Raw genomic sequence first — 12,126 nt, forward strand, 5'->3', positions numbered from 1 at the left:
AATGGTTTCTTTGATGACGTCATATGAACTGCGATGGGCCGCTTTGAATTGTTTATGAGTGGCAGCTCGAGAGGTCTCTAGGGAATACTTTGACAGCAAATTGCTGGCGTTTGAAGCCGCATTTACGGAAAGTTGTGCATGGGTGGTGTTATAATTATGTAGATAAACCATTCCAAGACATGAAAACCCACCACTTCATAACCTCTTTAATGAGGCGTTCACGAAAATTAACCATTTAACAGCAGACATAGACATCTTGTAGAGACAATCTCTTGGATGTTCTGTTCCTCTTTGTGCCACATTTGAATGTTGAACTAAGACCAATTGGCTAAATACACTAGGAGTTTCCGGTACTGCTATGTATAATGCCAGTTGGAATGTACTGCTCAGTCGAGATACATTCTGCTTCCCATATGTGTTACAGTGACGCATCACATAGAAGAACTTAGCTTACTACACAAAAACCGTCTAATTCATTCATCACTTCAAACAGTGATAGACGTGAAGCGACAACCTTAATATCCTCCCGGTTGAAGTCAAAAGCGATAAGCCCACTGATCAAGACGGCTAAACCATTACATTCATGATTATACCAGTTTAGATATAGTTGACCTCCTGTAGTCTGCTTTTCAATGAATATGGTGGACGTAAAGACTCTGAATTCAGTTCCTAAATCGATGTTAGCCATGTTCTCTTATAGACTCATTGGTATCTTTCTTGTTACTGTTTGCGTTTGCCAAGCTCAAATTATGGACGGAGGTTAGTTGACACTTTTTACCCCTTTTCCTTTTAAATTAAAAATTATTTGTAGAACTGGAATATCAACAGTGAATGTGTTTATGTTGTCATGTGTCCTTGTGGCAAAGATCATGTGTAACATTATGTTCCCCTTGTTAGAGAATTGTGATACACAACTGACGATGAGCGAATCAGTCGGTTCGTCACACACACATATATATATATATCTATTTATATCTACATATTAAAGAAATATATATAATTTGGTCTTAAACGTTATAATATTGAAAAGGAATGAGAGACAGAACGGTCGCTTACGTGGCTATTTGCATTCACTCTATATGTATGCTCTTCTTCGAATATCAAATCATGTTTTATTTTGTAGAGTTATTAGATTGAGCATTTCTCGATGAGTCAATGGATCAGTGTTACGTAATTAATCAATGCTATCAATCCCACACTGACGTGTTTCATAGTTTCGCAATAATGGAAGCAAACCATTCACCATGTATACATGAGCGACATGTATAAATCTTGCCGTTCCTTGCATAGCAAGGAAACGTACCAAGATTGGAGGGTCGTCCGTGAGTTAAAATTGTAGTGATTTGGAAAATCCAGAACAGTGAAAAACCTTCCAGCCGCCACCGTGATTCGAACTTCGGTATTCACAAATGATTGCGGGTTGGTTTGAATCATGATTGATCTCTGAGAATATTTCTACGCAGTACCTATCCATTTAGATTTGAGAAAAATACAAGACAAGGGATAACAGTGTCATTTCCTTTCCTCCCATCTCCTTTTTCCTTGTCTCATGTTCCTTCTTTTTAAGGAAATAAACCATGATACAAGTTTGAAATTAGATTGAAAAGTAAAATGGCTGTGTTCTTGAATACTTAAAATGCAGAGCTGCCTCTATATTGTCTTTTAACCAGAATGCAAAACTATATTGAGGTTTGATGGATGACTTCAACGTAACAGGATATGAGTCAATGTTATCCTAAGATATCTTGAAATGGTTTGTTTATATGAGTTTTGCAGTTTTGCAGAAAACATTCAGCTGAGCTAGCAACTGTCAATTAAAGGTGAAATGTAACATTACTGTGGCACGCCGTTTGTATAGTACAGCGATTTTTACTGCTAAAATAAAAGTAACCGTTATAAAGCATGTTTATTCATTGTGTACCTACACTTCCCGTTCTATAAAACCACAGGACGTAATTGAAGTAAAAATACTATGATACCATATACTAACATTCACCTTTGATCGTAGAATAACGGTGAGAATGCACTTTTAATTAACCGTGGATATTATGACTCGAAACATATTATTTACCCTTTGTGTCAAATTTTGTGCATTTACACTAAAGTGACAGTGTTCACTATAATCTTCAATACACAAAATCGGAATGTATAGCTGACTTGGCTTTCAACTATTATAACCTACACAAGTGCACTTCATCTATTACTTAAGCACGTTAAACAGATCACTTTTCGGCCTTTTGATTAAGATCATGTGTAGTATATGTTCCCCTTTTAGTGGAATCGTGATACACACCCGTGACGATGATCACACAGTCACAGTCTCGTTGCTAGGGGACTATATGGTTGAGAGCGGATCAGTCGTTTAGTAGTTTGGTTGTTCGTATACCAGGTTCTTTCCCGGGTGACTTTTCTTAAAAAGTTAAACAGATCACTAGTACCATGTGTTGAATATGTTCCCCTTGAATGGGAATCGTGATACACATCCTGACGATGATCTCACAGTCTCGATGCAAGGGGACTATAGGGGTGGACCAGTCGTTCCGTTGTTTGGTTATGGTGCCCAGGTTCTTTCCTGGGTGACTTTTCTAAAAAACGTACACATTAAGCTGTTGTGGTACTCATTCGTAATTATACAGAATAAGTTTATAATGTAAGTTCATAATGAGTCAACATTGATCTGATAACAGTAGAATCGTTTACAGGAGAGGAGCTGTTCTTTAATTGAATTCTAATGACGTGATTTTACCGTTCGAACGTCAAAAAAAAAAACGTCGCACCGTTTCTCCCCCTTAAAAACTGCAGTTCAATTGCGTCTTATAGCACAGGGCTATAACAGGGGCTACATAGCACATTGACTGTCGGTAATCTACCGTAAAATTACAACACTTTTCTTAACAGTGTAGTTATGTGTATGTGGTGCTTATGATATGTAGCATAAGTGAAAGGTGCAAGAAAGTGAAAGAAAATAGACGAATTCATTTATACAATTTTCATCTTTCAGGAAGTCAAAATTCAAATAAATTCCCCGAATATACCGAACAAAGCGTTCAAAAAGATAAATCAAGGCTTTTATCAAAAGCATCAGTAAATTCATATAATATGTCATCTTTGTTTGATGGTAGCAGACTGAACAAAAAGGATTTGGTTATCATTGTAAAAAATTCAAGTGAAATATCTTTCAACTTTGCAGTACGGCAAGAGCTAGTCACATACAATTAACTAGGTAAACAAGAAGAGACTTTTCAATTATTATTTTATTATTGTATATTATTTTAAATAATACAGGCCTACATGATCGACAAATTCCATCCTCGACTTCTAATAGGTGAGGAGATTCTGCATAATCAATAGCGTTAACTAATCACAATCGTGTATATAAGTAAAGGATACTGAGCTAGAGTTTACACTTTCAGTTTGTAACATATAGGGAAGGGGAGGGGTTAGGGAGGGGAGGGGGAGGGGAAATGACATATTTTCATGTACTAATGTGTACAGATACCAAAAGCCACTGGCAGTAGTGTCAGATCAGAATGATATAAACGCAGATAGCTGGATGCAGTTCAATCTTACTTGGAATCCAAAATAACACTTTACTAGTCACAGAAAAGTGTGTTCGAGTCTGGCTCGCAGCAATGACCAATCATTAAATTGTATATGATAAGTAGTGCAGTATTTAATACATTCCTGTAATGTTAACATGTACTATGCCTTCTAAATTCGTATAGATATTCGCATCGTGTCAGATAATCCTCGCGAGGGACACGTAGAAGTTTTCTTAGAGGATGAGTGGGGGACTATTTCCACAATCGAATTTGATGAGGCTACAACCACGGTGGTCTGCAGACAACAGGGACTTCAAGGTCCGGCAGAATCGATTAAATCTACAGAGCATCTTGGACCCCTCAGCTCACCCGAATGGAACATTATGTGTTCTGAGGGGGCAGAGTCAATCCTTGACTGTGACAGAAGTAAAAGGGAGGGTAATGACCAAGTCTTGCCCTACATGAACTTTACATTTACTTCCTGGAAGCATGACAATGACCTCGGGGTCATCTGTAAAGGTAAGTGTACGAATAGCCACGTCCCCTTGTCTTCTGAATGAGGAATGCTCTGGGAAAAAAAAGAAGATTTATACCATATTGAATTTAGTATTGACAAAATCTTACACGATAACACTATCTTCTAATATATATATATATATATATATATATATATATATATATATATATATATATATATATATATATATATATATATATATATATATATATTCTAACCCTGGTTACAATATCGAAGTAAATGTATTTGGTTTGAAAATTGGAGGGAGGAGTTCAGTTTCCGTTTCTAGTTTCTATATATCTTGGGGGAATTTATTGAATAAAATATCGCCTTTTATAAACAACTCATAAGACCAATCACATCAAACTGTTCTGCCGACTACATTGCGTATGCTCGAATTCGTTTTCTTTTCTTCTTTGTAAGAATGTCAATTAAGGACATCGAGATTTAATTTTCATTATGATACAGAGATGTTTTCTTTTCATTTTTCGTTTTTTTAGCGATCTGGGACGCCTAGCTTTATCTGTGAGTCATGCATGAAATTTATGTATGTAGCCCAGTTGTAAACAGTCATAGCTCAACTTAAAGTTCAAGCTGAGGAGGCTAAACAAGGAAACTTGAAATTATTCATGGAATTTAAAAATTTCATGGATATTCCAGGGAAGACACATAAATGCAGGGACTGTCCCCGGAAATCGGGTACGTGTGGTCATATAGAAGGTCATTAAAACTTTTTTAGCTTTCACAAAACTTACCAAAATATTTCTTGCAATGTTGGAAAACTGCAGAACTACATTAAGTTCGCATTACTTATCACAAACCTTATAAAGGTCTCGTGATGAGACTTAAAGTTGTGTTGCAAACTTCTCTTTAACCATAACAACACTGGACTGCACGTATTTGATGGACAATTGCCGATGATGTTTTAGTGTCAAAAGTCAGAGATCAAAGGTCATTAAAACCAAAAAACTGGGTTTTCATTTATTTAACAACAAAAAACATCAGTAGCATGAACACTCACGGAAACCACTGATTCCGTCTAATTTATCAGACTTTTAATTTCTACATCTTATTACATTTCAAAGGTCAGTGGATTTTCAAAGTTAAATAAGGAAATGTGTTGCAAACAGCTCTTAAACTGCAAAGGTCCTGTACTTTAAACTTGGATGGTGGCAAATAGTACATTGTGAAAACATCGTACCGTCTCTGGTCAAAGTAAATGGCATACGATCAAATTCTTAGATGAGACCTGCAACTCCCTGGATCGCCTAGTTGTTAATGTTTGCTATTTAAATTTAATCACAACATTTCTTCTTCTTCCTTTTTAGCATGAGTACTCTAGGCGTGTGGTGGTAGAAGAAAGGGCATCGAAGGAAGCAGAAGACATCAAGATGAAGGACATGACGATTGTAGAAGATAAAGAGGTTCATGCATACTTTACTTTTACATAAAGACCAAAATGGCGGACTACCAGTGAAAAATAGCCATCTAACATATCTAGTTAGAATGGATCTAGTCCTTTGTATTACATAGGGTTAATCTATAATGATATATATGTTACATTGGGTTGTAATTTTGACCAAATCATGTTACATTCACACATAATATATAGGCATATATATATATATATATATATATATATATATATATATATATATATATACATATACATATACAAATATATATATATATACATATACATATACAAATATATATATATACATATATATATTTATATATATATATATATATATATATATATATATATATATTCATCGTTTAGTTTATCGTTCTTTGACCATTCATGGTTTTAATATATGATAACAGTTAATTTATAAGCATATATGTATAATTTATATTACAGGACATATAGCGTACGAAGCTGCGTATACGTTATATGAGTGTACGTGGCATACTTTTAACAGGCACAGCACAAGGAATATTCTTGATTATTTCTGCTACATGTAACAAAACCTATGATCGGGTTGTTTCGTTTTGAGCTTGTATAAACACCAAAAGATTTCCATCCGCCCAACTTTCAATTTCGGGCAATTGGCGGTTTCCTGTGCATTAAACATGCATGATTCATTCACTGTTTGGATCTCTGACAGTTGATGGCGCGAGCGAGTGGGTGTAGGTGACAAGGTCCACCTCTTCAGCTCCGCTCCATTCAGATCGTCGAGGCAAGAAATTAGATTTGCATCGGTTTGCAAACAAACGCTTTTCCCCAGTTCAACCAATACCAACCCCTTCCCACTGCCCACTTTGCTTCTCCACAAATGTCTCCCACAAAAGACGAAAGGATGTTTCATTAACGGCATCAGATCTGGTGTGCGTATGCCTCTGTAAGGCCTACTGAGCCTCCTTGTTAAATGACGTCATTCAGTGAAGGGTTCACAGATAGAATAAGGTGACTATAGTTTTTTTTTCCAGGAGATCCGGGACATGTGGACATCAAGAGCTAGTATACATACACTGTACATTGAAAAAAAGGCATTTTGATGGTCACTCAGTATTTTGATTGTCTGGGTTTCCAAAATTGCTCCAATGTTAATTACAGGCTATGAAATTTTTTAGCGATCTGGGTTGCCTAGCTTTATCTGTGAGACATGCATGGAATGTATATATGTAGCCTAGTTGTAAACAGTCACAGCTCAGCCTAAGTTCAAGCTGAGGAGGCCAATCAAGGAAACTTGAAATTATTCATGGTATTTCAAAAAACTTCATGGATATTCCAGGGAAGACACATAAATGCGGGGCAATTCCGTGGACACTCTTAATCCGGGGACGACGCATGAAATATGGGGACTCTCCCCGGAAATCGGGACGTCTGGTCAGATAGAAGTTCATTAAACTATCTTTAGCTTTCACAAAACTTACACAAATGTTTCTTGCCATGTTGGAAAACTGCAGACTTCAAATTGTGTTGCAAACTTCTCTTTAACCAAAAGAACAGTGGACTGCAAATTTTGATTGACCTTTGCCGTTGACGTTTTAGGGTCAACCGTCAGAGGTCATTAAACCCAGAACTTTGGGTTTTTATTTAAAGAAAACCCACTGATTTCTTGTAAGTTATCATACTTTTAATTTCTACATTGTATTACATTTCCAAGATCAGTTGAGTTTCAAAGTTAACAAAGAAACTGTGTAGCAAACTGCTCTTAAACTGTAAAGGTCTTGCACTTCAAACTTGGTTGGTGGTAAATAGGACATTGTGATGACTTCGTACCGTCTTTGGTCAAAGTAATGGCATAAGACCAAAATTCGTAGATGAAACCTGCAAATCCCTAAATCGCATCATTGTTAATGTTTGCTATTTAAAGTTAATCACAATATTTCTTCTTCTTCCATTTTAGCATGAGTACTCCAGGCGTGTGGTGGTAGAAGAAAGGGCATCGGGGGAAGCAGAAGACATCAAGATGAAGGACATGACGATTGTAGAAGATAAAGACGGTTCTACCTACGCTACTTTTGAATAAAGACAAACCAAAATGGTGGACTACCAGTAAAACATAGCCACCTTGTTTTACCATATCTAGTTGGAATGGATATAGTCCATTGTATTGCATAGGGTTAGTCTATAATGATATATGTTGTGAAACGGGTTTTTAAAAAAATATTTTTTTAGCTTGTTAAGTGTCAGTTATATTTGGATATGACCTTCGACCGCATAAGAGGTGTTACTTTCTATTGTAGCTATGAACATTAAACTAGCCTTTGGTCAACAACATTTGCCTAAAGCTGAAGAAGCTAAAGAGGAGGCAAAACTTTCAATTGGCTATCTTTAGTAGTAATAGTAAACTGAATCTATTAACAGCAGACTATTAGTGCATGAATAGCCACTTGACGGCATTTATATGAACCACTATAGTTCCTTGTTTTAATGGAGGGAAAGTAGAATCTGTTATTATCAAGTTTTGGTATTTAAACGCAACAGGTTGATTTAAAGGAATTGTCTGTTGGAAATTTTGATACATTGTCCTTGTAGTTATTATTTTTTTTCTTTCTAACCATTTGAAAATTGTCCCCATTCGACGTTTTCTTCTTGTAGAAATCTGGTTTTTAAATAGTTTTTCACCAAAAGCACCGTTTGTTCGAACGCATCAATTTGGTGATTGACGTAGTGCAGGCAAATAGGCAAACTTGAGCGACTTGAAGTTAGCACTCCTATTTCCGCAGCAAATACACTCTCGTGTGTACACGCACAGGTGATTGCCTATTATCAATACGTTCATATCGCGAGCGTATACAGCGTACTATACCATGCCCAGTTGGTATACGTACGTAGCGTTGCACATACTACACTCTCGCACTCAAACCACAGTACATAAACTGTTCTTTGAAATCGCTGAGATAAAATTCACGGATCAACTTTACAGTAAAAGGAAACTTGAAAAGTATTCGGAACACCGAAATAACTTGGCTGAACCACTTGGCGGAATCGATGTCAGGGCAGAACGTAGTACCGAGAAGCTAAGGCTCGCAGAACTGTCCGATTGTAAACGTTAGAGCAGCCTACATGCGAACATTCTTCGCATTGGAGCTGAACATCGCAATGTAAACAACGAAGAGTCTGCTGTTCAAACTTATCTTGTGTTACACAAAGACCACGAAACCACTGATCTACTACATATATATATGGCGGCTATCTAATTTATAAGAAATTTCACCATCAATTAAGGAAGAAATTAAGCTTAATACAAACGCGCTTTTTGCTGTGATTACTGTAGGTACTGTATGGAACGTGGGTTATGTCGCAATCTGAATTTGCGAAGATGACGTTTCACTGTCAAACGCAAAATTAGCGTTCTCATACTTCGACAACATGTTTGGAAAATAATTTATCGTTTTTTAAGGTAAATTCTTAGGGCTACCAGACATTCCTTTTAAGCCTAACAAAGAGAGGGTTCTAGTTTCACTCAGATATGACTAAAAGAAAGATGTGATATACTGCTTATTATCAGATACGTTCGTCGTGTTTTACCGAGGGTGCCGTGCAGGTGTTCTTTTCTCTCGGGTTTCTTTCAAGACAGCTTTATAATTAGTTACGTTTATCGGTCACCGGCTCTTGTAAAATATAACCTTTCTTTATGTTTTTTTTTATATCCAATAAACATAAGCGTACTTTAATAACAACTAGTGAATGTTTCCATTAATTTCTAAAAAAGACACTTTTCTTGGGGGTTTACGAGTATTAATCATGCAATTCACAAATCTCAAATTTTCAAACTGATCGATATTGCCTTTGTTATTAAGAATCCAACCTGCAGACTAACGGTACAAAGTATAGTCAAAACAAGGAACAAATTGGTTATAGGATCTAAATATATTGAATTGAATTTCCATTGAATAATATTGTTAGATTGTTTTTGCCTGAAGTATATTGCACAGCATGTTTTTTGGTGAAATTTTCAAAAAAAAATACATGGGAAAATTAGGTAAAATTGCAGTTTTATAGTATTTGATAAGCTACTTACAATAGAAAATGACTATATTGACAATAGAAAGAATATTAAATATATGTTTATTGATACAAGGACAAAGTCTGTCTTTCTTTCTATTGTTTTATTCCAAATGTAGCCAAATTGACGCACTACAAAGGTTTTTTGATTACTTGTGTATAAGCTTAGCGTTAGAAGGAAGATGCATAAGCTGTATTCTCCATTGAATTTATTCTTACCACACAATGACATCTACCTATTCCCTAACATCGGAATGCAATTGCGATGACCAGGGAAATCAACGTTAATGCTACAACTTAGATGTTTAAAAGGAACGTCATATATAACATAGGATTTACAAATAAAATAGAACTGTTAGCAAACCGCTTATCCACTAAAGAGCCTGTGTAGGAGAATGTGTAAAAGTAAGTTTGCCTGACGTTTCGATCCTAGCAGGATCTTCTTCAAAGGCTAAATGACAAGTAACAGTAACAGAAGGGACAAAAAACACGCACAGAATACAGACAGTTAATGAGCATGGTGAACACAAGGAGATAGATGTAAGGGGATTAGTAGACAAGGGATGGAGAGAAGAAAGAAAGAAACCAACAAGGGAAGAGGAGAGGTGGGAGATGAACAGTGGAGGGACAAAGAGTGGATTAAGGGAAGGGGGGGTAGGGAAATAAACTGGAGAAGGACAAAGACAGAAAGGTGTGGAGAAAAAAGGGTGGAAGAGAGCTATGAGAAGAGGAGTGATGGGGGGGGGGAACAAGGGGAGAAGGAAGGGGGTCAGAAGAAAAGTTAGTCATGTCCTTCCTGAGTGTTGAGCCCAAGGGGTTGAATGGTGCGCAGGCGTTGCATCCACAGCCTCTCTGTGCTGATTCGTACTAGGTCAGGACGGCTACCTAAGGATTCAATCCCCTGTAGGGACATGTCATTAATGGTATGGTTGGGAAGGTTAAAGTGTTCTCCAACTGGGGTCTCAGTCTTCATGGTGTTTACTGTGGATCTGTGACCATAGAATCGCTTCTTGAGGGTGGTTTTGGTTTCACCATCATACTGGATGCCGAAAACTCTACAAGAGATCAGATATATGACATTAGTGGTTGTGCAAGTGATGTGACCCTTAGTCTTGTCTTGTGTGTGAGTTGCATGCTGTGGCTGGTGATGGAATTGGATTCAACAATGTGGTGGCTGCAGATGATGCATCTCGAAGTACGATCACATTGAAAGTACCATGCTGAATGGGTGTAGGGTTAGAAGTGAGAGGTGGAACAGCAGCACGTCCAAGGTCTCGTAGGTTGCGTGGTCGTCTGTAGGCGATGATGGGTTTTCAGGGACGGCTCGTTGGAGTCTATCTGAAGTGAGGAGAATGTTGTGGTTGTTAGAGGTGACTTGCTGAAGAGGAGGAAGATTTGGGTGGAAAGTAACAACTAGGGGGAGCTTGTTGTTGCAATCTCGTCCCTTTTTGTTCTTCACTGCCAAAGTAGATGATCTGGAAAGGGAGCGGACTCTCTGAATGGCTTTACGCATCCTTCTGGCACCATGTCCCCTGGCTGTAAGGTGTTTTTTCCAAAGCATCTGTAAGGCGAATGAAAGAGGAATTGTTAGAGCAAGTGCGACGAAGACGAAGTGCTTGACTGTAAGCAATTCCAGACTTGCAGTGACGGGGATGGCAGCTTGAAGAATGGAGATGCTGGTGTGTGTCTGTGGGCTTGGTGTATAAGTCTGTAGAGAGAGAGAGAACCGTGTTCCTTGCGAACAGTCACATCGAGAAAGTTAACCTGTTGGTGAGAGTAATCAGAGGTTAATTTGATGGTGCTATGGAAAGAATTGATGTGATTGATGAAGGTGAGCAGGCTATCCTCATCACTGGTCCAAACGAAAAAGATGTCATCAATGTAGCGCCACCAGATAACAGGACGGCAGGGAGCTGTACTGAGCATGCGTTCTTCAAGGCTAGACATGAACAGGCAAGCAAAGGAAGGAGGCATCCTGGTATCCATGGCAGTCCCGTGTCTTTGAAGGTTATGCTTGTCCATGAACGTGAAGTTGTTTTTGGTGAGAACCTGTTGCATGAGAACTTTGATGTCAGAGATGGGTGGACAACGGTGGACCTTCTTAGACAGGGCTGCACACGTGGCTGCGATGCCTTCAGCATGAGGGATGTTAGTGTAAAGAGAAGTGACGTCGAAAGAACCGATGATAGCTGTACTAGGGATTTGGTTCTTGATATCTTAAAGTTTCCCGAGGAAAACTGGAGTGTAAGAGATGTAAGAGTTAATCTGAGGAACTAGAGGTTTGATGAAGTGGTCAACAAACAAGGATATCTTCTCGGTGGGGGACCCATTACCTGAGATGATAGGCCTACCAGGGTTGGGCAGAAGATAAAACCTGGCTGCCTTACAGTCTGTGGGAGAAAGGAAAGAAACATCCTTCTTAAAGATCTGGTTCCGCTGGTACATATCTCGCTGTTGGAGAGATGACGCATGGCTTCCTTGATGTAATCCTGTCGATCCTGGATGACAACTGCAGAACCTTTGTCGGCTGGCTTGATGATAATGTCACTGCGAGACATCAGTGAGGAGAGTGCTGTACACTCATTTCTTGGGAGGCTGTCGTGTGT

The 12,126-nt window shown here is 38.0% G+C and overlaps 1 protein-coding gene across 2 annotated transcripts in view; it reads left to right on the forward strand.

Annotated features, from left to right (window-relative positions):
- LOC139978582 (uncharacterized) overlaps positions 1 to 9,467 on the forward strand; it is an 84,495-nt gene extending 75,028 nt beyond the window's left edge. The window contains exons 4-5 of one of the 2 annotated variants that reach the window (XM_071988918.1): positions 5,388 to 5,483; positions 7,416 to 9,467. In XM_071988918.1, the coding sequence (XP_071845019.1) occupies positions 5,388 to 5,483; positions 7,416 to 7,538 (219 nt within the window). In that variant the 3' untranslated portion in view covers positions 7,539 to 9,467. The remainder of the gene's footprint in view (positions 1 to 5,387; positions 5,484 to 7,415) is intronic. The other variant, XM_071988922.1, reaches the window with a different exon arrangement.
- Positions 9,468 to 12,126: the final 2,659 nt, after the last annotated feature.

This window comes from Apostichopus japonicus, chromosome 13, assembly GCF_037975245.1.
Source record: "Apostichopus japonicus isolate 1M-3 chromosome 13, ASM3797524v1, whole genome shotgun sequence".
In the NCBI taxonomy this organism is placed as follows: Eukaryota; Metazoa; Echinodermata; class Holothuroidea; order Aspidochirotida; family Stichopodidae; genus Apostichopus; species Apostichopus japonicus.